The sequence below is a fragment of the Pristiophorus japonicus genome, chromosome 9, assembly GCF_044704955.1.
Source record: "Pristiophorus japonicus isolate sPriJap1 chromosome 9, sPriJap1.hap1, whole genome shotgun sequence".
Lineage (NCBI taxonomy): Eukaryota > Metazoa > Chordata > Chondrichthyes > Pristiophoridae > Pristiophorus > Pristiophorus japonicus.
This window is the reverse complement of record NC_091985.1, coordinates 119,895,685-119,920,829: the sequence shown is the minus strand read 5'-3', so window position 1 is coordinate 119,920,829 and position 25,145 is coordinate 119,895,685. Positions and strand designations below refer to the sequence as shown.

General features: G+C 45.0%; 1 protein-coding gene across 3 annotated transcripts in view; it reads right to left on the bottom strand.

Moving 5' to 3' along the window:
* The window catches only part of cep68 (centrosomal protein 68), a 28,549-nt gene extending 5,789 nt beyond the window's left edge, over positions 1–22,760 (bottom strand). For all 3 annotated transcript variants that reach the window (XM_070889779.1, XM_070889778.1, XM_070889780.1), the window contains exons 1-5: positions 22,672–22,760; positions 6,841–7,237; positions 4,354–5,889; positions 3,545–3,667; positions 546–642 (exon numbers count right to left, since the gene is read on the bottom strand). In XM_070889779.1, the coding sequence (XP_070745880.1) occupies positions 546–642; positions 3,545–3,667; positions 4,354–5,889; positions 6,841–7,218 (2,134 nt within the window). In that variant the 5' untranslated portion in view covers positions 7,219–7,237; positions 22,672–22,760. The remainder of the gene's footprint in view (positions 1–545; positions 643–3,544; positions 3,668–4,353; positions 5,890–6,840; positions 7,238–22,671) is intronic.
* Positions 22,761–25,145: the final 2,385 nt, after the last annotated feature.

Below are 25,145 nucleotides of genomic sequence, written 5' to 3'. Positions count from 1 at the left end.
ATTCTTAAAATACAGATGCTTGATTTTTTTTTATAAAGAATTAAAAAATCTGACTACCTTCCCAATTTATTTTTTGTTTCATCATATTTTCAGGATTCCAAAATCTGTGACAAAATTAACAAACCTGTGGCTGAAAGCTAGTGACACATCACCCTCTCCCACAAAAGCAGCAGATGCAAACTCAATTCATAAGTTTAGAAGATCAAAAGATTTTTGCTGGCCAAGGGTATTAAGGGAAATGGAGCCAAGGCAGGTGGATGGAGTTAGGTCACAGATCAGCCATGATCTCATTGAACAGTGGAACAGACTCGAGGGGCTGAATGGCCTACTCCTGTTGCTATGTATATCATGATCTGGACCAATGCGCATGACCACCACCCACCACAGCCTAGGGGGAGGTAAAAAGAACTGTCCTTTGGAAAGAACAGTAAATAAAACCTTTTGTGTCAGAGCCTACTACGAACGACGGGTTTCATGGTGGTGCAGATAAAAAATAAGGCACTAAATAGGAGGCGTAGTGTTTTCTACATATTCACAGATTGTACCTGGAGTGATGTCGGTCACTGACTGGAGCAGGATTTCGCCAGATTTTAATACAGATTTAGTTAGCTCTCGGTGTTCATTGACATCATTCTTAAAAGCCTGTAGGTAGAGACACACAAAACTCAAATTCTGAAGCCAACTTTATACACAAGAAAATCAAACGTTGCTTATACTTTACAGTACATAAACTCGTCACTCCAACACAATCTGCTCACTTGGTGACTTTCTGCATCTTCGCAGTCCCTCCCTGGACCCGCCTACCTGTCGAAGGTCAAAGATCTGTTGCATCTCCCCCACCCAGAGCAGCATGTACGTGCGCACATCCAGTCCATCAACCCCCACCCTTTTCTCCACTGAGACAGTTAGCTTGGCTAATGTCCTAACTCACTTTCCCACCCACCCCCATCCCAGGCTATGGCTGGAAGACCAGGGGAGGAGGAGTAAGAGGGAGAGAAGTTGGAAAGGGAGAGAGGACAAGGATAGTAGGAAAAGGGAGAAAGGGCAAGAATAGTAGGGAAAGGGAAAAGGGAGGAGTTTAGAGTAGGAGTATGAGATGAAGGAGATCATCAAAATAACACCATCCCCATCTCTTCCCCCTTGATCTACTCCTTCATCCCCTGAATTCTCTCTTTCTCTCGCCCCCCTTCCTCCCTTTTTCCTGCTCTCCCCTCATCCCCTTCACTCCTCTAAACTCACAACCTAAAAATAACATTTGGAGTTAAGTCGCTATGTGCAACATCACAGGAAATCGACTAGTGCTACATTAATAATCTAACACTGCCTTGCACTTCCTATGTCCACAATTAAAGGGCTCAATTTTCCCCAAAGCCGTTTTTTAGTGTACTTGAAAAAGATCGGGTTGCCATGGTAACCAGGGACACACTTGCGGGCTGAGACAGGAAAGTGAAACATACAACACATTCTGGCCAGCTCACAGCAACCTGCACAAGCACATTTCAGCAGCTTACCAGCATTAAATTATTAAATTGTTTATGCCAAAAGTCTATTCCCCCCCCCCCCCCCCAGTGCCCAGTGCTGCTCCTAATCCTGGCCGAAAGGCCTCACTCTTCCTGATGCCTCTAACTGAGGTCTTAAGGTTTTATATAGACTCATCATTAGCTTTTGTTTATAATCCTATCAACCTGAGGTGCTGCGTTTATTGTTCTATGAACCTGTCCCTCTGCTGTTCCACAGCACTGAGCTACTTCCATTCAAACTAGAATTAATGCTGCCATTTCTTTTTACCAAAATACACTTTGACATTGAATTCCATCTCATACTTTTTAGCCTATTCTCCCATCTTATCAATACCCATTTGCAGTTTCCTTTGGTCTTCTAAATAATTAACTGTACCTCTGTTTTGGTATCATCTGTAAATTTTTACACCACTGTGAGTTCAAAGCTGAATTATAAAAGGGTTTGAGTGCCTGATATATATATATATAAATTGTCAGATACCAAAGAATGAGTTACAGGCTGGAATCTAAATTAATGGGTTTGGATGTTTCATACATAGAACAGTGGATAACCAGGAGCGGGTTTACAGGTTAGAATCCAATCAAGTGTTTTCAATTATTTGTGCATAGAATAACAGATACCGGAGAGTGAGTTATAGACGGAAATGTAATTGAATGATTCAGATGGTTTCTTCATAAAATAATAGACACGTGGGAGTGTGTTACAGGCTGGAATCAAATCCAGGGGTTCAGATGGTTTACATATGAAGTAACAGGTACCCGGGATTGAGTTACAGGCTGTACTCTAACCAAGGCATTCGGATAGTTTATATTTAGAATAACTGATACGGTTTGGGGGGTTACTGCTGCTAGCCCTGGCCAAAAGGCCTCCCCCTCCCAATGCCGGTTGCTGCACCTAACCCTGACCAAAGGGCTTCCCTTCCCTCCCGGTGCTGGGTGCTGCTCCTAAACCTGGCCGAAAGGCTTCACCCCCCTCCCCCACCCCCCCTCTCTTCCTCCCTGCCCCTGCCCCCCCTCTTCCTTCCTCTTCCCCCCACCGCCCTCTCCCCTTTCCCCCCCCTTCGCCCATCCCACCTCTCCCCCCTCCCTGCACCCCGCCCCCTCTTCCTCCTCCCCCCTCCCATCTCACCTCTCCCTCCTCCCCCTCCCTGCACCCCTCTTCCTCCTCCCTGCACCCCTCTTCTTCCTCCCTCCCCCTGCTCCTCCTCCCTCCCCCTTCCCCTACCCCCTCCCACCTCTCCCTCCTCCCGCCCCCCTTCCTCCCCCGCAATTACTTTCCCAGTGGCCAACACCAGGGAGATTCCTCTGTAGTTGCCGCAATTGGACTTGTCTCCTTTTTTGAAGATGGTCACGATTACAGCATCTCTCGGATCTCCTGGCATACTCTCCTCCTTCCAGATAAGAGACATGAGGTCATGCATTTGTGCCAATAGTACTTCTCCCCATATTTTAGTGCTCAGCGGAGATTCCATCTGCTCATGATGCCTTGTTCTTGAGCTGGCGGATGGCCTTTTCTACCTCGTGTAGGGCTGGGGTTTTGCTGAGCTGGTGGTGGGTACCATGCTGTGGGATGGAGTCGAGGACAGAGTCTCAGTTGAGGAGATCTTCAAAGTGCTCCTTCCAGTGGGCCCTGATTGTCTGACATTACAACAGTGACTAAACTTCAAAAGTACTTAATTGGCTGTGAAGCACTATGGATGTTCTGAGGTTGTGAAAGGCACTGTATAAATACAGGTCTTTTACAATCAAAAAACAAGTTTTGTTTTACATTTCTGGCTGATCAGCTAAGCAACTGATATTAGTTGAAGAAAGTATATTGGCCTGCGCAAGACAGGATGATATGAAGCTCAATGTCAGACAGGCGCAACTAAAATTCAGTGCAATATTCGTGATAGCTCAGGCTCAATGTAGCCACATTTTTTTTAAAAATCCGTAAAGTATTAGTTTAGGGAAATCAAAAATCTTGAATGATACAATTTAAGAAACTAACTTTGAAAAATAAAAGCATGATGGGAGCCACTTACCATGCACACATCCAGAGAGGACTTTATGCTTTCCATCTCGGGCTGTGGTGAGATCCAGTTGTCCATGGTCTCAGCAACTTCATACAACCACTGGACCATTTCTTCCAGTTTAGTGCTGAAGTTCTATTTGAACAAAACATCTGCTCAGTTACATAGAATTACACAGAATATACAGCATAAATAGGCCATTCGGCCCAACTAGTCTGTATTTATACTCCACACGAGTCTACCCCCATTCCACCTACCTCATCTCAGCCTTTCAGCACATCTTTCTATTCCCTTTTCTCTCATGTACTCATCTAGTTTCCTTTTGAAAGCATCTAAGCTATTTGCTTCAACCACTTGCTAGGGTAGCGAGTTCCACATTCTAACCATTCTGTGTAAAGACATTTCTCCGAATTTCCCGATTGGATTTATTAGTAACTATCTTGAATTGATGGCCCCTAGTTTTGAATTCTCCCACAAGTGGAAACAGTCTCTCCCCCTCTACTCTGTCCAACGCATTCATAATTGTAAAGACCTCAAAGTCTTCTCTTTTCTAAAACCCCAACCAGTTCAATCTTACTTGATAGCTGTAGAGGAAATTGTGCGGAATACAGCCGGCCAGCACAATTCAGTTAGATCCTCATTAGAACTTTCTCGGGTTTGAAAAGACAAACCTCAATTCAAAATTAAAACTATTACAGCTAGCATTTCATCCATTAATTTGCCTTTGGTTTCCAGATTGCTTAATTCAATCATTTTGTGCAAGCAACTTTATTCTGCTAGTGTATTCAACACAAAACTTTCAAAGGCATGTAATGTTTTACCTGAATATGAGCCAGAAGACCATCATCATTCTTCTGCTCCTTGGTGCCATGTTGGAGTTGCTGGTTGGACATCAATCGAGAACCAGGCCACCTGCCGAGCTTTTTTATAAAGTTGTTGATCTTTTTCAATTCCATGATTGTATCTTCACAACCTAGACCTTTGGGTGTATATATGGGGTCACTTTCCAGTTGGCAGGTTGATTGGGTAACTTCAGCACCACTGCCGTGGTCAATGAGGGTATCCTCAGTTCTGCCACCTTGAATGGTTGTGTCCTTTGTTGGCTTTACGATCCCCTTGTTTGCGTTGGTTGCACAAGTTGACTTGTTATCCAAGTGAACAGAGAGGTTCTCCAATTGCTGAGCTAAAGCTTCCAACTCATTGAGCTTGTATGGAAGCGCCAGATACTCTTCGTCGCTCTCCCATTCCTTGTTTAAGGGAAGTATCTGTGTTGTGGGTATAAAGCCTGTAGAATCTCTTCCTGATATTACGTGGTTGGAAAATCCTTCATTTGAGCTCTTGGATAGAAAACTGGAATCGGCAACTGTAGTGGCCAAGGAGCAACCAAATGTGATTGCACTGTTACTCAAACTCTCTGAGAGTTGTGCTTTATTGTTTGTGGAATGTTCCACAGAGGGTCTTGCTTTATAGGTTGAATGAGAGCTCAAACTGGAAGGCTGGTTATATATGTGCAAAGGTCTGGAGGAACGGTGAGGAGGATCCACATACCCTCTGTGGCTGCTATAATCCCAGGCTGGGTTAGCAGTGTTGCTGGGGCTAGACTGGTAAGCAGGGAATGACAGCATACTCTTTGATGTTAATGTATTTGACAGAGAGGGCAAAGAACTGTCAGCCACGATGCCCGAATCCTTTAAACACGAGTCAGAGGATAAATCATCACCATCTAAGGAGTCCTTGGAGGTGTAATGTCCTGGTCTTAAGGGATAGGTAAAATCAAGCAAAGCCTGGTATTCCTCATCAGGATCCCAATCGGGTAAAGTCCGATCTTTCGATGGTCTGAAAGAATCGGGTGGTCTATATGCCCAGTATTCTGATATGTAGGGCAACATCTCTTTTCTATACAGAGGTTTATGATTGGAGACGGTAGGGGCAAGGCACTCATTAGAAATTTGGCCCAATGACCTATATTTGTGTAACTTTACATTTTGTAAGCTTAATGTGGCCTTTGTTTTTGGCAAACATTGAGAGAAAGTACAAGTATCCAGACAAGTACTGTACCTTGGAGTGGACAGGCACCTTCCACTGTCCGGTCTTTCAACCTCATAGTTCTTTGGTGGTGGTGGTGATGAAATGCTATGTTTCGCTATCATCTGATCAAAACTACCACTTGGTTCATTTGTTTGAGAAACTGAAGGTGGTGAGGATTTTGGGTGATCTACATGATCCGAAGATTGGAAGGATTCGCAAGGCAGAGAGTTGGTCCCATTGGCATTCATACTTTGCGATGGTACCACTCTTGATGAATATCCAGAATTTGGGAGGGCATATCTTTTCTTCAGCTCCTGCATAACAACTCCCTTCAAAAGAGGGTGAAGTGATTATTAAATATGCGTTTCTCTATTCAAAACATCAAATATTCATACAATATTTTTCAGTTTATGAGACTTTGGACACAATGATAAATTCAGCAAATCACATGTAGGCCAGGGGGAGGGGCATTAGTGATGTTTTTACAACAATCTGGCCATTTTCGTGGTAATTGTCACTTTCTGGAAAAGAGAGAGAGAGAAAAGAAGAGAGAAAAAGGAGAGAGAAAGAGAGCGAGAGAAAGACAGAAAGAGAGCGAGAGAAAGACAGAAAGAGAGCGAGAGAAAGACAGAAAGAGAGCGAGAGAAAGACAGAAAGAGAGCGAGAGAAAGACAGAAAGAGAGCGAGAGAAAGACAGAAAGAGAGCGAGAGAAAGACAGAAAGAGAGCGAGAGAAAGACAGAAAGAGAGCGAGAGAAAGACAGAAAGAGAGCGAGAGAAAGACAGAAAGAGAGCGAGAGAAAGACAGAAAGAGAGCGAGAGAAAGACAGAAAGAGAGCGAGAGAAAGACAGAAAGAGAGCGAGAGAAAGACAGAAAGAGAGCGAGAGAAAGACAGAAAGAGAGCGAGAGAGAGACAGAAAGAGAGCGAGAGAAAGACAGAAAGAGAGCGAGAGAAAGACAGAAAGAGAGCGCGAGAGCAAGAGATAGAGAGAAAAAGTCAGAGACAAAAAGGGAAACAAAGGAGAAAGGAAAAAAGAGAGGCAGGAGAGAAAGGGGAGATTAAAAAAAAAAGTGTAATATTTGACAGAAAGAGTCAACATTCAAATAAAAATATTATTGGGATTCTGGCCTTCAACAAATAGCCAGGAAGTGACCCCACTTTTGTGCTGAAGTGAATCTGATAAACTACATTGGTGTTTAAACTAAATTAGAAAGTTTCTAATTATCTTTAAATGGACAAATGTGTATGTACATGCTGATACAACATTCATAGTGCTCACCTGCTTGGATCTAGATGTTATAGTACGACTTGTAAATTGACTGGATATTTGCTTGTAGTAGTCAGATCTTCTTTGATCAGCTACTGATTTTCGTAAAAATATTTTTGAGTTACTAGCGACATCTTTCTTTTGGATTTGGTCGAATGACCCGTCATTCAAACGTGGATGCCTTTTGGAATTGATCAAAGTTAAAGGAACTAATGTTTTCCTTGGCAATGAATAAAAGTCAGTAGAGAATAATAACTGATGGATATTGCGAAGAAGTTCAGGGCAATCTGCCTCCAAGGCAGTATAATTCCATCTGCCGTACCTCTTGGGGTGGCTTCTGGGTGAAATGTTAGAAAAGGTCTCAATCTTCAAGGGCATGAATGAATACATTTACAACTGCTGGCATTGTCTGAAAAGTAAAATATGTAACGTAATGAGATACATTGAGCCTACAGCACAGAAACAAGTCATTTGGCCCATATGGTCCATGCCGGTGTTTATGCTCAACACGAGCCTCCTCCCAGTTTTGAGTGCAATCTGTGCCCGGTTCGCCAATTGCACCCATAGTGGACCCAGTTGTGGGAAATTGGTGTAATTTGAGATAAAATTAGTGAGCATTTAGGAATGCGTGGGTTAAGCAAAGAAATGTGGCAACATAGATAGAAATGTGGTCGATGGTCGGGAAACAAGAGTTCACGGTAAACGAGTGTTGTTCAAGAGCTAGAAGTGATGCATGCTAAGAGTCAGTGCTGGGCCTATAAATATATAGAGATGGGGAGGGAGGGAAGGAGAAGGGGAAGAGAGGGAAAGAACAAAGATTTGCATTTCTATCGCACCTTACATGATCTCCTAAATTGCTTTACAGCCAATGAAGTACTTTTGAAGTGTAGTCACTGTTATAATGTAGGAAATAGTGGCCATGAGCTCTTTTACATTCACCCGAGAACACAGACAGCTTGGTTTAATGTCTCATCCGAAAGAAGGTACCGCTGACAGTGCAGCATTTCCTCAGCACTGCACAGGAGTAGATTTTGAGCTCAAGTCTCTGGAGCGGGACTTGAACCCACTACCTTCTGACTCAGGTGAGAGCGATACCAACTGGGCAATGGCTGACCGGGGCGGGGTTGGGAAAGAGGAGAAGAGAGAGGTAGAGGGAGGGGTGGATAAGAGGAGGGGCGGGGGGGGAGGAGGAGATGATTTGAACTTGGGCACAATGGAGAACATTGCTGATGACAGAAAAGTTGGGGTCTTGGCAAAGAGTGAGGAGGACTGTAAAAACCACGGATGGGAAGCTAGAGCCATGAGATACTGGGCTGATTACCACTGGAGTAGAGAAGGCCAAGAGGAGATTTGATAGGAGGTTTTTAAAATGAAGGAGGGTTGATAGTGAATAGGTACGAATATTTTCTCTTGTCGGGGAGTCAGTGACATGGGGTTATTAATTTTAAATTATCAGAGAGAGAGCAAGAGATTAGGGATCATTTTGTTACACAGAAGATTGCTGGAACAGAATCGTTTGCCCAAACAATGTGCAGGTTTGGGTCGGGTGGGAGGTTAAAGTGTTAAAAATCTAATTGGCAACCCCAACCTGCCCACTTGCAGTTTTGATGGGGGTGGACAGCCAACCTGCTCGCGGGAGGCGCATTGGCACTTTAAAGCATTATAACAAGACTGCATGTTTCATTTTGAGTCTCTATTTTTAATGTATCTGTGGGTGGGCGGGTTCTGCAGGCCTCGGGGAATCCGGCAGCTAAAGGACGGCGAGGATTGCTGGATCCAGGGGCCAGTGCCGTTCCACTGATCTGGTGGATCCAGCGTCCCTGCCCCACCAACCCCCTGACCCTCCCCACAATCTCCCACCAGCCCCCCCGATCCCCGATCCTCCACCCCCACCCCCGATTCCCGGCCCCCCACACCCACCCCCTTCTGAGAAAAACCCTTTATGCCGCACGATTTGACAGAACAATTGGGAATAGGTGCACGAATCCACAGATCACAGGCCAAGTTAATGTTCTCCAAGGCAGGTAACAACTGCACACTGGCCAGGCTCAAAGCTGCTAAACTTTAGTAATTCACTTGTTGCCAGGAGACTAAACTGGGTGGCAAGTTGAACGTAAAGACACTTTGACCAGAGTTCAATGGATCAGTGAGCCAACATTCTTCCCTGCTTTTATAGTCTGCATGTTTCCTTCCACATTATGGCTCTGTGGCTCAGTAATATGCAGCTTCACAGAGCATTGGTTTGGGGGCACAGATCGGAACAATGTCTCCTACTGGCATTGGGACAGAGAGTAGCTCTGATCTTGGGTAGAGCTCACATTTTCCCAGCCAGGAGGACAGACAGGCTTCTCGATGCATGACCTTTGCCAACTCTGGTCAGCTCTGCTCAGTGGGCAACACTCTCGCCTGAGTCAGAAGGTTGTGGACTGACACTCCAATGCAGTACTGACAGAGTGCTACAGTCAGTGGTACCTTCTTTTGGATGAGACAACAACAACTTTTATTTATATAGCGCATTTAATATAGTAAAACGTTCCAAAGCGCTTCACAACAGTGTTAGAAGACAAAACAAATTAATTTGACACCGAGCCACATAAAAAGAAATGACGGCAGATGACCAAAAGCTTGGCCAAAGAGATGCAGTTGAGAGAGAGTCGGGAGATTTTTTTTTTCCAGGGGCGGATGCAGAAGGAAGTAGTGTTGGGTGGGGAAGGGGGATGTGGGTTGAGAACAATACAAGGAAATGGTCAGAGATGGCCTTATCTGCGATTGACACATTAGGAATAGCGAGGCCACGAGAGATGGCAAGGTCAAGGGGCTGGCCGTGAATATGGGGAGTTCACATGGAGGGAGAGATTAAGGGAAGGCAGGAATGTAGTGAACTCAGAGGAGAGAGCATGTTGAATTGAGATGGAGGTTGAAATCACCGAGAATGAGAAGTCGTTGGGTAGAAAGTCTGAGGGAGGATAGTAGTGAAGATATCGCCGTGATAAAATTGTTATACTTGGGTGGTTGGTACAGAACGAGAATTTTAAAATGAGAAGTGAGAGGGGTGGAATAAGGCGAGATGTTCAAAGGCGGAGAAAGTGCTGGAGGTGTAAGGGGACAGAACAAGGTGTGATTTGCTGATGAGAGAGTCACCGCCTCCACGACGGTCTGAGCAAGTGGCGGACAGTATAGCCAGGCAGGGAGGCTTCGTTTAAAGGCAAGGTGTCATCTCTCTCTCTTCCCCCCCCCCCACCCCAAACACTCAAACTCTCTCTCCACCCTCCTCCCCCAAGCTCTCTTTCCTCCCCCCCCCCCCCCCCCCCAAATGGAGACAGCTCCTTCAAATCAGCAGCTCACCATCGTGCATGTGCACTCTCCGTGAATATGAGCGAAAACATTTTGCTGTTGCTTGGACAGGCCTTCTACTCCAATCAGGATCACTGCTTCACTCTCCCTCCTGTACCGGAATCACCAAGGTATCCGCAGTTATCAGGGGAGCCTTGTATTTCTAGTATCTACCACCCACTGAGAAATAATTGTTGGGCCATTGATGGACACAAGAATTGTTGTTTTGCAGAAAGATTTTGTTACCAAACAACTCCTGGCCTTTCCAGTTTCAGCTGCTGTATCGCTCTGCTCTGACACACAAACTTACCGTGCTGTTGTCGGTGCAGAATATTTTAATTAGCACTTGAATAGTGGGGGCCACAAAAGCGTTCCTTGACTAAACAATAGCACAATAACTTTGGCTTTGCAGGAATCTTTCAGCTACGTAACAGAACAAGTTAAGACTTGCCTGTTCCTGTACTACAGTGTTAGTGCAGAGAATGGATGATTGCCTGTTCCTGTACTACAGTGTGTAACTCTGCTTTCATAATGTGAACGGCATCAGTCAGGAATGTTGGTTAAAAAACTTGGAGAGAGGAAGGGAGCGTAGGATGGGACAGAGCACAAAGAGAGGCAGAGTTGATGAATTTTCAACTTATTCAGTGCAAAATTCAAATGACAGCAACGATCAGATCCAAAGCAATTCAGTTCTCTCCCAAAGAACAAATGTTTTCTTTTTCTTCTTCTCTTAGGCAGTCCCTCGGAATCAAGGATGACTTGCTTCCACACTAAAAGTGAGTTCTCAGTAGACTGTACAGTCCAGTGCCGGCCCTACAGTCTCTGTCACAGGTGAGGCAGACGGTGGTTGAAGGAACGGGGTGAGTGGGGTTCTTGGGTTGCCGTGTGCTCTTTCCGCTGGGCTTCAGTTTGCTCCCGGCAAAGAGACTCGAGGTGTTCGGCGCCTTCCCGGATGCTTCTCCTCCACTTTGAGTGGTCTTGGGCCAGGGATTCCCAGGTGTCTGTTGGGATGTTGCACTTTTTCCCTAAGGAGGCTTTGAGGATGTCCTTGAAACATTTCCTCTGCCCACCTTGGCTCGCTTGCTGTGTCGAAGCTCTGAGTAGAGCGCTTGTTTTTGGAGTCTAGTATCAGGCATGTGGACAATGTGGCCCATCCATCGGAGCTGATCGAGTGTGGTCTGTGCTTCGATGCTGGGGATGTTGGTCTGAGCGAGAACACTTGACGTTGGTGCATCTATCCTCCCAGTGGATTTGCAGGATCTAGCGGAGGCAGCGTTGGTGGTACTTCTCCAGTGCTTTGAGGTGTCTGCTGTACATAGTGCATGTCTCTGAAGCATTTCGGAGGGCAGGTATCACCACTGCTCTGTAGACCAAGAGCTTGGTGCTGGGTTTGAGGTCCTGGTGTTCAAACACTCTCTTCCTCAGGCGACTGAACGCTGCACTGGCACACTGAAGGCAGTGTTGGACTTAGTCATCGACATCTGCCCTTGTTGACAGTAGGCTCCCGAGGTATGGAAAATGGTTCACATTGTCCAAGGCCTTGTCGTGGATTTTGATAATCGGGGGGCAGTGCTGCGTGGTGGGATCAGGTTAGTAGAGGACCTATGTATTACGGATGTTTAGTATAAGGCCCATACTCTCGTCCGCTTCGGTGAAGGTGTACTGTAATTCAATGACAAAGGACGGGACGACCTTGGATCTGGACTGGAGACGGCGATGGTTGAACAGATTCCCGTTTGTTCACTTGATCATTCGAACTAGTGTCTGCCCAAGTCACATATGATAAAACAGTCTTTAAAGCCAGATGCAAGAAAAACTTGGGCTGCCAAACAACTTGCATTTATATAGCGCCTTTAACGTAGTAAAACATCCCAAGGCGCTTCACAGGAACGATATCAGACAAAATTTGACATTGAGTCACATAAGGAGATATTATGTGCGGATGACCAAAAGCTTGGCATAAAAGGTCGTTTTTAAAAAGGAGTGTCTCAAAGGAGGAAAGAGAGATAGAGAGGCAAAGAGGTTTATAGAATTATAGTATGGTTAGGGAGGTAATTCTAGAGCTGAGGGGCTACGCAGATGAAAACACGGCCAACAATGGTGGAGCTATTGAAATGAGGGATGCTCAAGGAGCCAGAATTGAAGAGTACAAAGATCTCGTAGGATTGTACAGCTGGAGGAGGTCACAGAGGAGCAAGGCCATGGAGGGGTTTGAAAACAAGGATGAAAATTGTAAAAAAAAAATCAAAATGTTGCTGGACTGGGAGCCAATGTAGGTCAGCAGGCAACAACAACAACTTGTATTTCTATAGCACAGCACATGGGTGATGGATGAACAGGACTTGCTGCGAATTAGGATACGGGCAGCAGAGATTTGGATGAGCTCAAGTTTATAGTGAGTGGACGATGGGAGGTCAGCCAGGAGAGCATTGGAATAGTCAAATCTAGGAGGTAGCAAAAGCATGGATGAGTTTTTCAGCAGCAGATGGGCAGAGGCAGGGGAGGAGAAGGGCGATGTTACAGAGGTGGAAGTAGGCGGTCTTGGGTGATGGAAAGAACACGGGGTCGGAAGCGGAGCTCGAGGTCAAGTAGAACAAGTATAATAAGCAGATATATACCTGGTACAGGCAGCTTGCTCACACATCAGAACCAAAGCATATTTCTCTCATTAATGAAGTCCCAGATTCTTTCACAACAGCAGAGATTTTAATCAATTCAGACAGAGAACAATTAACTGTTGACTAACTGAAGGCACGGCCACCAATGGTGGAGCCATTCAAATCAAGGATGTACAAGAGACCAGACAGAACTGGAGCAGCGCAGAGATCTTGAAGGGTTGTAGGACTCTAGATTTGCTGCAGCTAATGGCCAGAAAGCCCTGACCTCGGCCATGTGTTCCCGGTAAGGTTGTCAATCCTTCAGGAATTGATGGTTAGTCGCCAGGACATTGCTGAGAGCAAGCAACTCAGCATAAAAATAATAGCGGCACTAAAAAAAAACATTTTCTTTCGACATTTTTATTTATTTGTTATAAACATGCTGGCGATGAGAAAGAAAAGGCTGTTTGACTGACAAGTCAAGAATCATCCAATCGGTTAATGAAGAGTCAGTTTGCTTTCCAATTGGCCGTGGGAAAGCATTGCGGTGCGAGTTTGGCTATGTTGGCCAATCGATGGAACTGTGGGGGAGTGGGGGGGGGGGGGGGGAGGGGCAGGGCAATCAGACGCAGGTCGTCATGTGATGGCACCCCCAGGAATACCTCCAGCCAGAGTTGGCAACCAGACTTCCCAGCTACCAGCCTCCGCGAGCCTGGGAATGTTGTCACCAGCCGGGAGACCAGTGCATTGGGAATCAGCATAGTATGAACAAAGGACTTATGAAATAGCTCAGCCAGAACTATTAAACGGTCAGTTTCTCTCCACCCACTGACTTCGACACAAACATGTAGTGACATGCTCCAGAACAATGAAGGTTATTTAAAATCCTGTGTACAATATTGTTTTACAGTCTCCACCATCAATCCATGTATAACCAGAGGATTAATGATCTCGTGTCCTCACAAATTCAACTACAACTTGCATTTATATCGCACCTTGATCAGTGTAAAACGTCCCAGCCTGCTTCACAGGAGTGATTAACAAAATTTGACACCGAGCCACATAAAGGAGCGATTAGGGCAGATGAGCAAAAGCTTGGTCAAAGTGGTAGGTTTTAAGCACCATCGTAAAAGGAGCAGGGAGAGGTGGAGAGGTTTAAGGAGAGAATTACAGAGCTTGGGACCCAGGCAGCTGACTGCACAGCCGCCAACGGCGGAGCGACTAAAATCATGGATGCGCAGGAGACCAGAATTGGAGGAGCGCCGATATCTTGGAGTGTTGTTGGACTGGAAGAGGTTATACAGATAGGGAGGGAGAGGCCATGGAGGGATTTGAAAACAAGGATGAAAATGTTTTTTTTTTTAAATCGAGACATTGCCAGACTGGGAGCCAATGTAGTTCAACGAGCACAAGGGTAGATGGGTGAATGGGACTTGACGTGAGTTGGGATAGAGGCAGCAGAGTTTTGGATGAGCTGATGTTTATGGAGGGTGGAAGATGGGAGGCCGGCCAGGAGAGCATTGGAATAGGCAAGTCTAGATAACAAAGGCATGGATGAGGGTTTCATTCATCACTTGAATACTTCATTAATCATTAGTGTAACCAGAAAATAGACAGATTTGCACTGGATCAGGATCTAGTCATGATTTCTGAAGTGACTCAAAAAGTTGTATTTGATGGGAGATTTCTGCTGTCCTTCTCCATAATACCTTCAGATGGTTCCTTTCCTACCTTCACCACCATAGCCAGCATAGCTACTGCAATGGCTTTTCTTCCAATGCCCACAGGGTCATCTCCAGTGTAATATTCCCCCCCACTTTGTTTTTGGGTGCGCAGCCCTAATAATGGGATGCATGGCACATTCAGTTTGTGTGAACTTAGCATTGAAAAAGCTGGTCCCAGGCTCCATAGGACCAGCAGAGAGGGAAAGTGACCCATGGTTTCATCCTTGGCTCTCTTCCTAATCTATATGTTACCCCCACAACAATATTGCCCTTAAGCACGAGGACAGCCTTCATATTTATGCCAACAATACCGAGCTTTACCTATGCTTCATTGTTAGTGTGCTGTCAAATTGTCAGACATCAAATCGTGGATGACCCAGATGTTTGTGCAGCTCAAAATGGGCAAGATCCAAATTATCCTCTTTGACCCCCACCAGGACCTCACTCCTACCTCTCGCTTTCCACACAAACTCAACCAAATGGTGTGAACTGGATGATTCAACTTGATCCTGAGCTGAGACTCAAATCTCACATCCAATCCGTCAGCAGACTTTCATCTGTCTCCATTATTACCCTCACTGCTGCTGAAAGCTTCACTCCTGCTTTTTGTCACCTCTGCATTAGTTTTCTCCAACCCCACCTCACCAGCTTCTCAAGCTCTGTCCTCCATCAATACCAATTAATTCACAATGCTGCCATTGGCAACTAATCCCACAACGTCCCATTCATCATTGCCTATCCAGCCCTCAGCATAACAGCCACCTTGCTTCCATATCTCTGGCATTCACAAATCACTCCATCTGGTTATATCTCCCCCACTTTCAAAAAACACCTGAAAATTGGCCTCCTTGATCGGATCTTCGAATCATCGAATTCCCCTCCCACTTGTGTCCGGCGTTGTAATGTGAAAGGCCTATAATGCTGAAAATGAATTGAGAGACTATACAGGAAACACCCAGCTCCCTATTAAATAACGGGAGACTCCTTCACTAGTGTGCCTTTTTAAAAAAAAATCAGCCCTAGTAAATACAAAAGATAAAGAACACGATCAAAGTAACAGAATGCTCAATGACAATGAGACTGCATGCTGCTTTCTCTAAGAATATTGTTGCAAAGTTGGCCTCATTGACTTTAGATCTAATTCTGAAACAGCATCCCTGATTGGTCAGGAGTACAACAGTGATTTATAATTACCATTCGAGCTAATCCAATTACATTGAAGTTCCAGAGGATAAACAAAGGTCAATAATTACCATAGTAAATTTTGGAAGTAAACGATTTCAGTAGCTGCACGTTGACGGAACATCCCCTCACATCCTCTTACATTCTCACAACTAAATAAATTACTTTTTCAATAAAATATGCAGTATATTTTCTTCTGTTCCTTTCGGTCAGTCTCGCTGCGTCCACCTGACTAGGATGGATCGATGACCTGAATCCACCTCGTCATGTGGAGAAACACGGATGGAAACCCACGGTCCCATTACTCCATGGCGGAGCATACTGTGGTGCAGTGGATTAACATACCAATGTGCATCATCAAGGGTGATGTGGCAAATCCATTCCTGGCAACTTGAACTCTGGTTTTGGGCAGGACGGTTGGTTACAGTTAGCGTGGTGGTTATTGACCTGGGGGCTGTTGCTGCACCCAATGGGGTAAACTACAAAGAGTTGTAGGCAGTCTGCCAGATGGACTTTACTCTGAAAGTCCCACTTTCATTATGACAATTTCCATCATAGCTCAGCAAAATCCCATGGCATAAATGCAAGACATTTTGGTTGGCTGTTTCACTCAGACTCATTGTGTCGGCTTTGCTGAGGGTCTGTGCTCATGCCTCGAGCAGATAGTCAGTTACTGGAAACAGCTTCCTTGCAAGCTCCCACAACTTCAGCAACAGCGTGGATAGAAGGTTTACCTTCTCCCACACCACTGTCCAGGGCCCCAAACAATCCTTCCAGGTGAGACAGCAATTGCCACGTACTGCCTCCAACCTGGTACGCTGAAAATGCGGTCTTCTCTACATTGGGGAGACCAAACATAGATCAGGTGATCGCTTTGCCAAACACCTTGGTTTTGTCTGCAAGCGTGATGCCAAGCTCCCTGTCGCTTGCTCCTTCAATTCTCCGCCCCACTGTCTTTGACCAAAACTCTGTTCCAATGGGGTTCAATGCAAACGCGAGAAATAGGAACCTATCTCTCTACTAGGCACTTTGTTACTCTGTAGCCTTAATATTGACAAAACACAATATTGTAGCTCAATCTTCCCTTTGGGTGCGTGGCTCCTTTAAAGGGCTGCACGGCCCATTCCAAATTCTGCGCAAGCGCGGTTTTTCCTATTTAGGAGGTGAGCCGGCTGGATGCAGCTTAAAGGGAACATTGCCATAGCCCCCATTTTCTCTTTGGCAGAATGTGCTGGCCATGGGGCTGCCGGCGATTCTAGGAATGGGGAAGGGGAGTCAGTTGGGGGTGGGTTGGGTTGGAGATAGAGAGGGGCGAGGCTAGGGACGGATTTAAAAACAAGGATGAGAATTTCAAAAAAAAAAAGCGAGGCTTTTCCGGACAGGGAGAAAATGCAGGTCAGCGAGCACAGGGGTGATGGGGGAAACTGTGGGTTAGCGAACACAGGGTTTAAAAAAAAAAATTGTTCATAGGTTGTGGGCATTGCTGGCAAGGCCAGCACTTATTGCCCATCCATAATTGCCCTTGAGAAGGTGGCGGTGAGCCAACTTCTTGAACCACTGCAGTCTGTGTGGTGAAGGTGCTCCCACAGTGCTGGTAGGGAGGGAGTTCCAGGATTTTGACCCAGCGACTATGAAGGAACATCGAAATATTTCGAAGTCAGGATGGTGTTTTACTTGAAGGGGAACTTGGAGGTGGTGGTGTTCCCATGTGCCTGCTGCCCTTGTCCTTCTAGGTGGTAGAGGTCGCAGATTTGGGAGGTGCTGCCGAAGAAGCCTAGGCGAGTTGCTGCAACGCATCTTGTAGATGGTACACACTGCAGCCACGGTGCGCCGGTAGTGGAGAGAGTACATGTTTAAGGTGGTGGATGGGGTGCTAATCAAGCTGCTTTGTCGTGGATGTTGTCGAGCTTCTTGAGTGTTGTTGGAGCTGCATTCATCCAGGCAAGTGGAGAGTTTTCCATCACACTCCTGACTTGTGCCACCGCAGAATACCCAGCCTCTGACCTGCTCTTGTTGCCACAGTACTCATGTGGCTGGTCCAGTTAAGTTTCTGGTCAATGGTGATCCCCAGAATGTTGATGGTGGGGGTTTCGGCAATGGTAATGCCGTTGAATGTCAAGGGGCGGTGGTTAGACTCTCGCTTGTTGGAGATCGTCATTGCCTGGCACTTGTGTGGTGCGAATGTTACTTGCCACTTATCAGCCCAAGTCTGAATGTCGTCCAGGTCTTGCTGCATGCGGGCATGGACTGCTTCATTATCTGAGGAGTTGCAAATGGCACAGAACATTGTGCAGTCATCAGCGAACATCCCCACTTCTAACCTTATGATGGAGGGAAGGTCATTGATGAAGCAGCTGAAGATGGTTGGGCCTCAGACACTGCCCTGAGGAACTCCTGCAGCGATGTCCTAAAACTGTGATGATTGACCTCTATTCACCACAACTAGCTTCCTTTGTGCTCGGTATGACTCCAGCCAGTGGAGAGTTTTCCCCCTGATTCCCGTTGATTTCAGTTTTACTAGGGCTCCTTGATGCCACTCGGTCAAATGCTGCCTTGATGTCAAGGACAGTCACTCTCACCTCACCTCTGGAATTCAGCTCTTTTGTCCATGTGTGGACCAAGGCTGCAATGAGGTCTGGAGGTGAGCGATCCTAGCAGAACCCAAACTGGGCATCGGTGAGCAGGTTATTGGTGAGTAAGTGCCGCTCGATTGCACTGTTGATAACACCTTCCATTACTTTGCTGATGATTGAGAGTAGACTGATGGGGTGGTAATTGGCCGGATTGGATTTGTCCTGCTTTTTGTGGAGGACATACCTGGGCAGGTTTCCACATTATCAGATAGATGCCAGTGTTGTAGCTGTACTGGAACAGCTTGGCTAGAGGCGTGGCTAGTTCTGGAGCTCAGGTCTTCAGCACGACAGCTGGGATGTTGTCAGGGCCCATAGCCTTTGGTGTATCCAGTGCGCTCAGCCGTTTCTTGGATATTGCATGGGGTGAATCGAATTGGCTAAAGACTGGCTTCTGAGAGAGTGGGGACCTCAGGAAGAGGCTGATATGGATCATCCACTCGGCATTTCTGGCTGAAGATGGTTGTAAACCCTTCAGCCTTGTCTTTTGCACTCACGTGCTGGGCTCCACCATCATTGAGGATGGGGGTATTCATGGAGCCTCCTCCTCCCATTGGTGGACCATTAAACAACTACCATTCCTGACTGGATGTGGCAGGACTAGAGCTTTGATCTGATCCGTTGATTGTGGGATCGTTTAGCCTTGTCTATATCATGCTGCTTCTGCTGTTTAGCATGCATGCAGTCCAGTGTTGCAGCTTCCCCAGGTTGGTACCTCATTTTTAGGCACGCCTAGTGCTGCTCCTAGCATGCTCTTCTACACTCCTCATTAACCAAGGTTGGTCCCCTGGCTTGATGGTAATGGTAAAGTAAAGGATATGCCAGGCCATGGGTTTACAGATTGTGGCGGAATACAATTCTGCTGCTGCCTCACAGCACCTCATGGATGCCCAGTTTTGAGCTTCTAGATCGGTTCTTAAACAGGAGGAGGAGATATCATAAAAATACAAAACTAAATTAACATTGCAAACTTAAATGATTTCCAAATCAATGGTGTCTGACATACAAGGTTTAACCTCAGCATGAAAACTCGCTGCATAATTCTCATTCACATTGCAAATTGTTTCAATGTTATTTCTGGCACCAAGTTACATACAAGTGATTATTTAGATGTACATATGGTCTCCATTCTATAACAAGGACATAGAAGCACGAGAGAAAGTGCAAAAAAAGATTTACAAGGATGGTAACAAAACCAGTTTACAGCAATCAGGAAAGATTGAACAGGTCATTACGTCACTACGGATGGCAGTCCTTTTCACAAAACAACTTGGCAGCTGCCTTTTCTGCCCTGTACCTCCTTATCTCTGCAACCTCCTCCAGCCCTCCAGCCAATGTTCCCCACAAGGCGTGCGGCAATGCATCAGTCAGGAGGTCCCGCGCAGACCGTTCACAAGCAGCATCAGATTTTTGCACATCCGCGGTATCTACAGTGTGAAAGCCGCTGAGCGGCCTGTGTGGGGCCTTGCAGATGACTGCGTGGCCGCACAGCTTAGCAGGAACATTGCTCACAAATTGCCGTCGCTGGAAGATACCACAAAGCAAATTTAAAGGGACCGCGCACGAAAAAATATTAGAGGGAGCATTGCCTACAACCCTCGGAGATCTCTGGGCTCCTCCAAGAATGGCCTGTTGAGCATGCCTGATTCTAATCACTCCACTAATGCCAGCTGTGCCTTCAGCTCTGGAATTCCTTCCCTAAAACTTTCCACCTCTCTTTCCTCCTTCAAGACACTCCTTAAAACCTAACTCTTTGACCGTCACCTGTCCTAATATCTCCATAGATGAAGGGACAGAGTGTAACGTAGCCAAATTTGCTGATGATACAAAGATGGATGGGAAAGCAAATTGTGAGGAGGACACAAAAAATCTGCAAAGGAATATAGACAGGCTAAGTGAGTGGGAAAACATCTGGCACAGGGAGTATACTATGAGAAAATGTGAGGTTATCCACTTTGACAGAAATAATAGAAAAGGAAATTATAATTTAAATGGAGAAAAATTGCAAGTGCTGCAGTACAGAGGGACCTGGGGGTCCTTGTGCATGAAACACAAAAAGTTTGTATGCAGGTACAGCAAGTGATCAGGAAGGCAAATGGAATGTTGGCCTTTATTGCAAGGGGGATAGAGTATAAAAGCAGAGAAGTCCTGCTACAACTGTACAGGGCATTGGTGAGGCCACACCTGGAGTACTGCCTACAGTTTTGGTCTCCGTATTTAAGAAAGGATATACTTGCATTGGAGGCTGTTCAGAGAAGGTTCACTAGGTTGATTCCGGAGATGAGGGGGTTGACTTATGAGGATAAGTTGAGTAAGTTGGGCCGAAACACATTGGGATTCAGAAGAATGAGAGGAGATCTTATTGAAACTTAAGATAATGAGAGGATATTTCCACTCATAGGGAAACTAAAACTAGGGGACATAGAATAAGGGGCCGCCCATTTAAAACTGAGATGAGGAGCAATTTCTTCTCTCAGAGGGTTGTAAATCTATGGAATTCTCTGCCCAGAGAGTTGTGGAGGCTGGGGCATTGAATATATTTAAGGCGGAGAGAGACAGATTTTTGAGCGATAAGGGAGTGAAGGGTTATGGGGAGCGGGCAAGAAAGTGGAGCTGAGTCCATGATCAGATCAGCTGTGATCTTATTGAATGGTGCAGCAGGCTCGAGGGACCAAATGGCCCACTCCTGCTCCCATTTCTTATGTTCTTAGTTGCTCCTGTGAAGTGCCTTGGGAGCTTTTACTACATTAAATGCACTATATAAATGCAAGTTCATGTTCTTGTTGTATGCCACGATGAGATACGCTGTGTTCAAAGCAAATCTCCAACAATTCACTCAACAATGCAGTTTTTTTTAAATGAAAAAGACAATGGATTTTCCAAGCATTGAGTATGAATTGTCAGAAGTCTAATCCACAGTCAATTTAATTCATCTTCCGGTCATTTTGCCTTTTAGAGAAATCTGTACGAGTCCAGTTTATCTCAGAGAATGCTGAACAGGTTTACAGTCCGAACACAATCACACTTCAGAACTTTGAAGTATGCTCATTGGAACAGACCAGGGGAAGGATAATTAAGAGCAGCACGGAACCACTAACAAATATTTCTGCACCACTTCCTCTATCAGACTAGATAATTAAAAAATCCAGATATCCAATTACCTGGATTACTAATATAGTAAAGAAAGAAAATACTTCAATTTCTATAGTGCCTTTTACAACCTCAGGACCACAGCACTTTACAGTCAGTGAAGTACTTTTGAAGTGTAGTCATTGTTGCACTGTAGAAAACGCAGCAGCCAATTTGCACACAGCAAGCTTCCACAAACAGCAATGTGTTAATGACTAGGTTATCTGTTTTTGTGATGTTGATTGAGGGATAAATATTGGCCAGGATACCAGGGATAACTCTCCTGCTCTTCTTCAAAATAAAGCCATGGGATCTTTTACACCCACCTGAGAGGGCAGATGGGGCCTTGGTTTTACGTCTCATCCAAAAGACAGATTTAAATTAATTAATTATTTAATGTTACATATTCAGTTAAACTAATAAAATACTAATCCCTTGTTATGAATATATATTTATGACCAACACTATATTTCTTTCAAGGGAGGATAAATTAAAACAAAACTGATCAGCGTAAGGCGGTGAGACAAAACTATGTCGATTTCACTTTGATTTGTGTCACCGCCATTCGCCCAAGTTACAAGCATGAAATCAGCAACATTGTGAAATTGATTGAAGAAGATCGTCTTTCTTTGCACTCATTCGGTTATTCAAAGTCAAACGGATTTCCACAATAGATCATTCCAGATACAACAGTAAAAAAACAATATATAAAATAGTGGGCGAATTTCAAATGAAAGCGGAACCGTCTTCATGGCATTTTCCCCCATCTGTTTATAGATACAGTGATACATTAAACACATGACATCACAGGCTCTCCTTTAACCTCAAAACCAAAAACATTTTATGTTTCAATGAAGATGGGAGCGCCTTTAATAAGTCATTTGGTTATTGTGTTAATATTTATCGAAGCAATGATGTAAATTGACAAATGTAAGATCTCTTTATGTTCATCAGTCAGAAGACAATGAAAGGATAAGGAGTGGCGCCCTCGCATGTTCACTACAGACTCAGTGACTGTGCCCAGAATATTCGTGATTGAAATGGCCAGATTCACGAATTATCCAATGAGGTCGGGATCGCCTCTGCCACCATTGCACAGCAAATGTCTGCGAAAACCAGGCAGCCTTTACACAATCCCGACAAATGTAGTTCGAGGACGCGGAATGCGCTGTGTAAGCGTTGCAATTTCAGTTCGCATTACAAATGACTTCTGCCAGCTTGTTTAATGATAGAGTAGACCATGCTCACCCATCGCGGTGCCACTTGCTCAGTCCCGGTGCCCGATCTGTCGCTCAGTCCCGGTCCGCGAGATCTGTCGCTTCCGGAACAATTTCACACGTTCGAGGAAAGTGTAACAATGATAAGGGGCGGGACGAGCGCATGTTGCAGCCAATCAGAGTGCGGCAACGCGAATGGCTACCCTGCCGCAACGACCAATCAGAGCGCTGGCTGCAATCCGGCCTGCTGAGTTCACGCCCAAAGTTGGACGTGAACCAATTTCGAGGTCACCGAGCTTTTGAAAAAAAACAGTTACAAATATTTTTCTTTGCAAGTTTTTTTGTTTGGGAAAAATGGTCAAAAAGTCCTGCAGCAAGATATTATAAAATTATGAATTATTCACGAACTGATTGTAAAAGACCTGAAACGTTACCTCCATTTCTTTCCACAGATGCTGCCTGACCTGCTGAGTGTTTCCAGCATTTTCTGTTTTTATTTCAAATTCCAGCATCCGCAGTATTTTGCTTTTGTAGTAATGTATCCAAGTTTGCTGTGAGGAGGATGCAAAGAGGTTGCAAAGGGATATAGATAGGTTGACTGAGTGGGCAAGGATGTGGCAGATGGAATATAATGTAGATAAATAGGAAGTTAAGCAGTTGGGTAGGAAAAACAGAAAAGCAGAATATTTTTTAAATGGTGAGAGACTGGGAAATGTTGGTATTCAAAGGGACCTGGGTATCCTTATACGCAAATCACTGAAAGTTAACATGCAGATACAGCAAGCAATTAGGAAAGTAAATGGTATGTTAGCCTTTATTACAAAAGGATTGAAGTATAAGAATAAATAAATCTTATTGCAATGATATAGGGCCCTGGTGAGACCACACCTGGTCTCCTTACCTAAGTAAAGATATACTTACTTTAGAGGGAGTGCAACAAAGATTCACCAGACTGATTCCTGGGATGGGGAGATTGTCTTATGAGGAGAAATTGAGGAGACTAGGCCTATATTCCCTAAAATTTAGAAGAATGAGAGATGATCTCATTGAAACATATAAAATTCTTACGGAGATTGACAGTGTAGATGCTGGGAGGGTGTTTTCCCTGGCTGGGGAATTTAGAACTGGGGCCATAGTCTCAGAATAAGGGGGCGGTCATTTAGGACTGAGATGAAGAGAGATTTCTTCACGTAAAGTGTTGTGAATCTTTAGAATTCGCAAAACCCAGAGGGCTGTGGATGCTCAGTTGTTGAGTATATTGAAGACAGAGATTGATAGATTTTTGGATATTAACGGAATCAAGGGATAATGGGGATAGTGCAGGAAGGTGGAGTTGAGGTAGAAGATCAGCCATGATCTTATTGAATGGTGGCAGGTGCGAAGGACTGAATGGCCTACTCCTGCTCCTATTTCTTATGTTCTTAACTGCAGTCCATACAAGGAAGAAATGTTGGATGGTATGGTAACAGTAGGAGATGGGATGTAACAGAGACTCTGGTTAGGATTCTGAATGTCTAATATACATACAAGTGTGTTTTTGTGTCCGCACTGGTGAGAATGATGCGGCTTGGCACCAATTTGAGATTCAGTAATTTATTCAGCTTATATTTGTTCTCTATTTGGTATAAGAATAAAAGGACATAAGAATTAGGAGCAGGAGCAGGCCATACAGCCCCTCGAGCCTGCTCCGCCATTCAACAAGATCATGGCTGATTTTCAACCTCAACTCCACTTTCCCTGCCCAATCCCCATATCCCTTGATTCCTCAAGAGTCCAAAAATCTATAAATCACAGCCTTGAACAAACTCAATGATTCAGCATCCACAGCCTCTTGGGGAAGAGAATTCCAAAGATTCTCAACCCTCTCAGTGAAGAAATTCCTCCTCATAGTCTTAAAGGACCGACCCCTTATCCTGAGACGGCACCCCCTGGTTCTAGACTCTCCAGCCAGGGGAAACACTCTCTCAGCATCTAACCTATCAATCCCCCTTCAGAATCCTATATGTTTCAATGCGATCGCCTCTTATTCTTCTACTCAGGCCCAATCTACTCAATCTCTCCTCATAGAACAACCCTCTCATCCCAGGAATCAATCGAGTGAACCTTTGTTGTATTGCCTTGAAGCCAAGTATATAATTCCTTCAATAAGGAGACCAAAATTGTGCACAGTACTCCAGGTATGGTCTCACCAAAGCTCTGTACAATTGTAGTAAGGCTTTCTTGCTCTTGTACTCCAACCCTTTGCAATAAAGGCCAACATGCCATTTGCCTCCCTTTCATTATAAAATAATAAGTTCAGTAGTTACTTTTCTAAGGGTACAGTTTCACTCTTATCTAGATGGCTGTATGGCCTACTCTTGCTCCTATTTCTTATGTTCTTAGATGGCAGACATGAAATATCAAAAGACTTCTAAAGATTATATACCCATTGGTTGTGAATGAGCAGAAAATTCAGTGTTCTATTATGGGCTTATTTCATTTGTTTCCCAGCAACATCGTAATTCC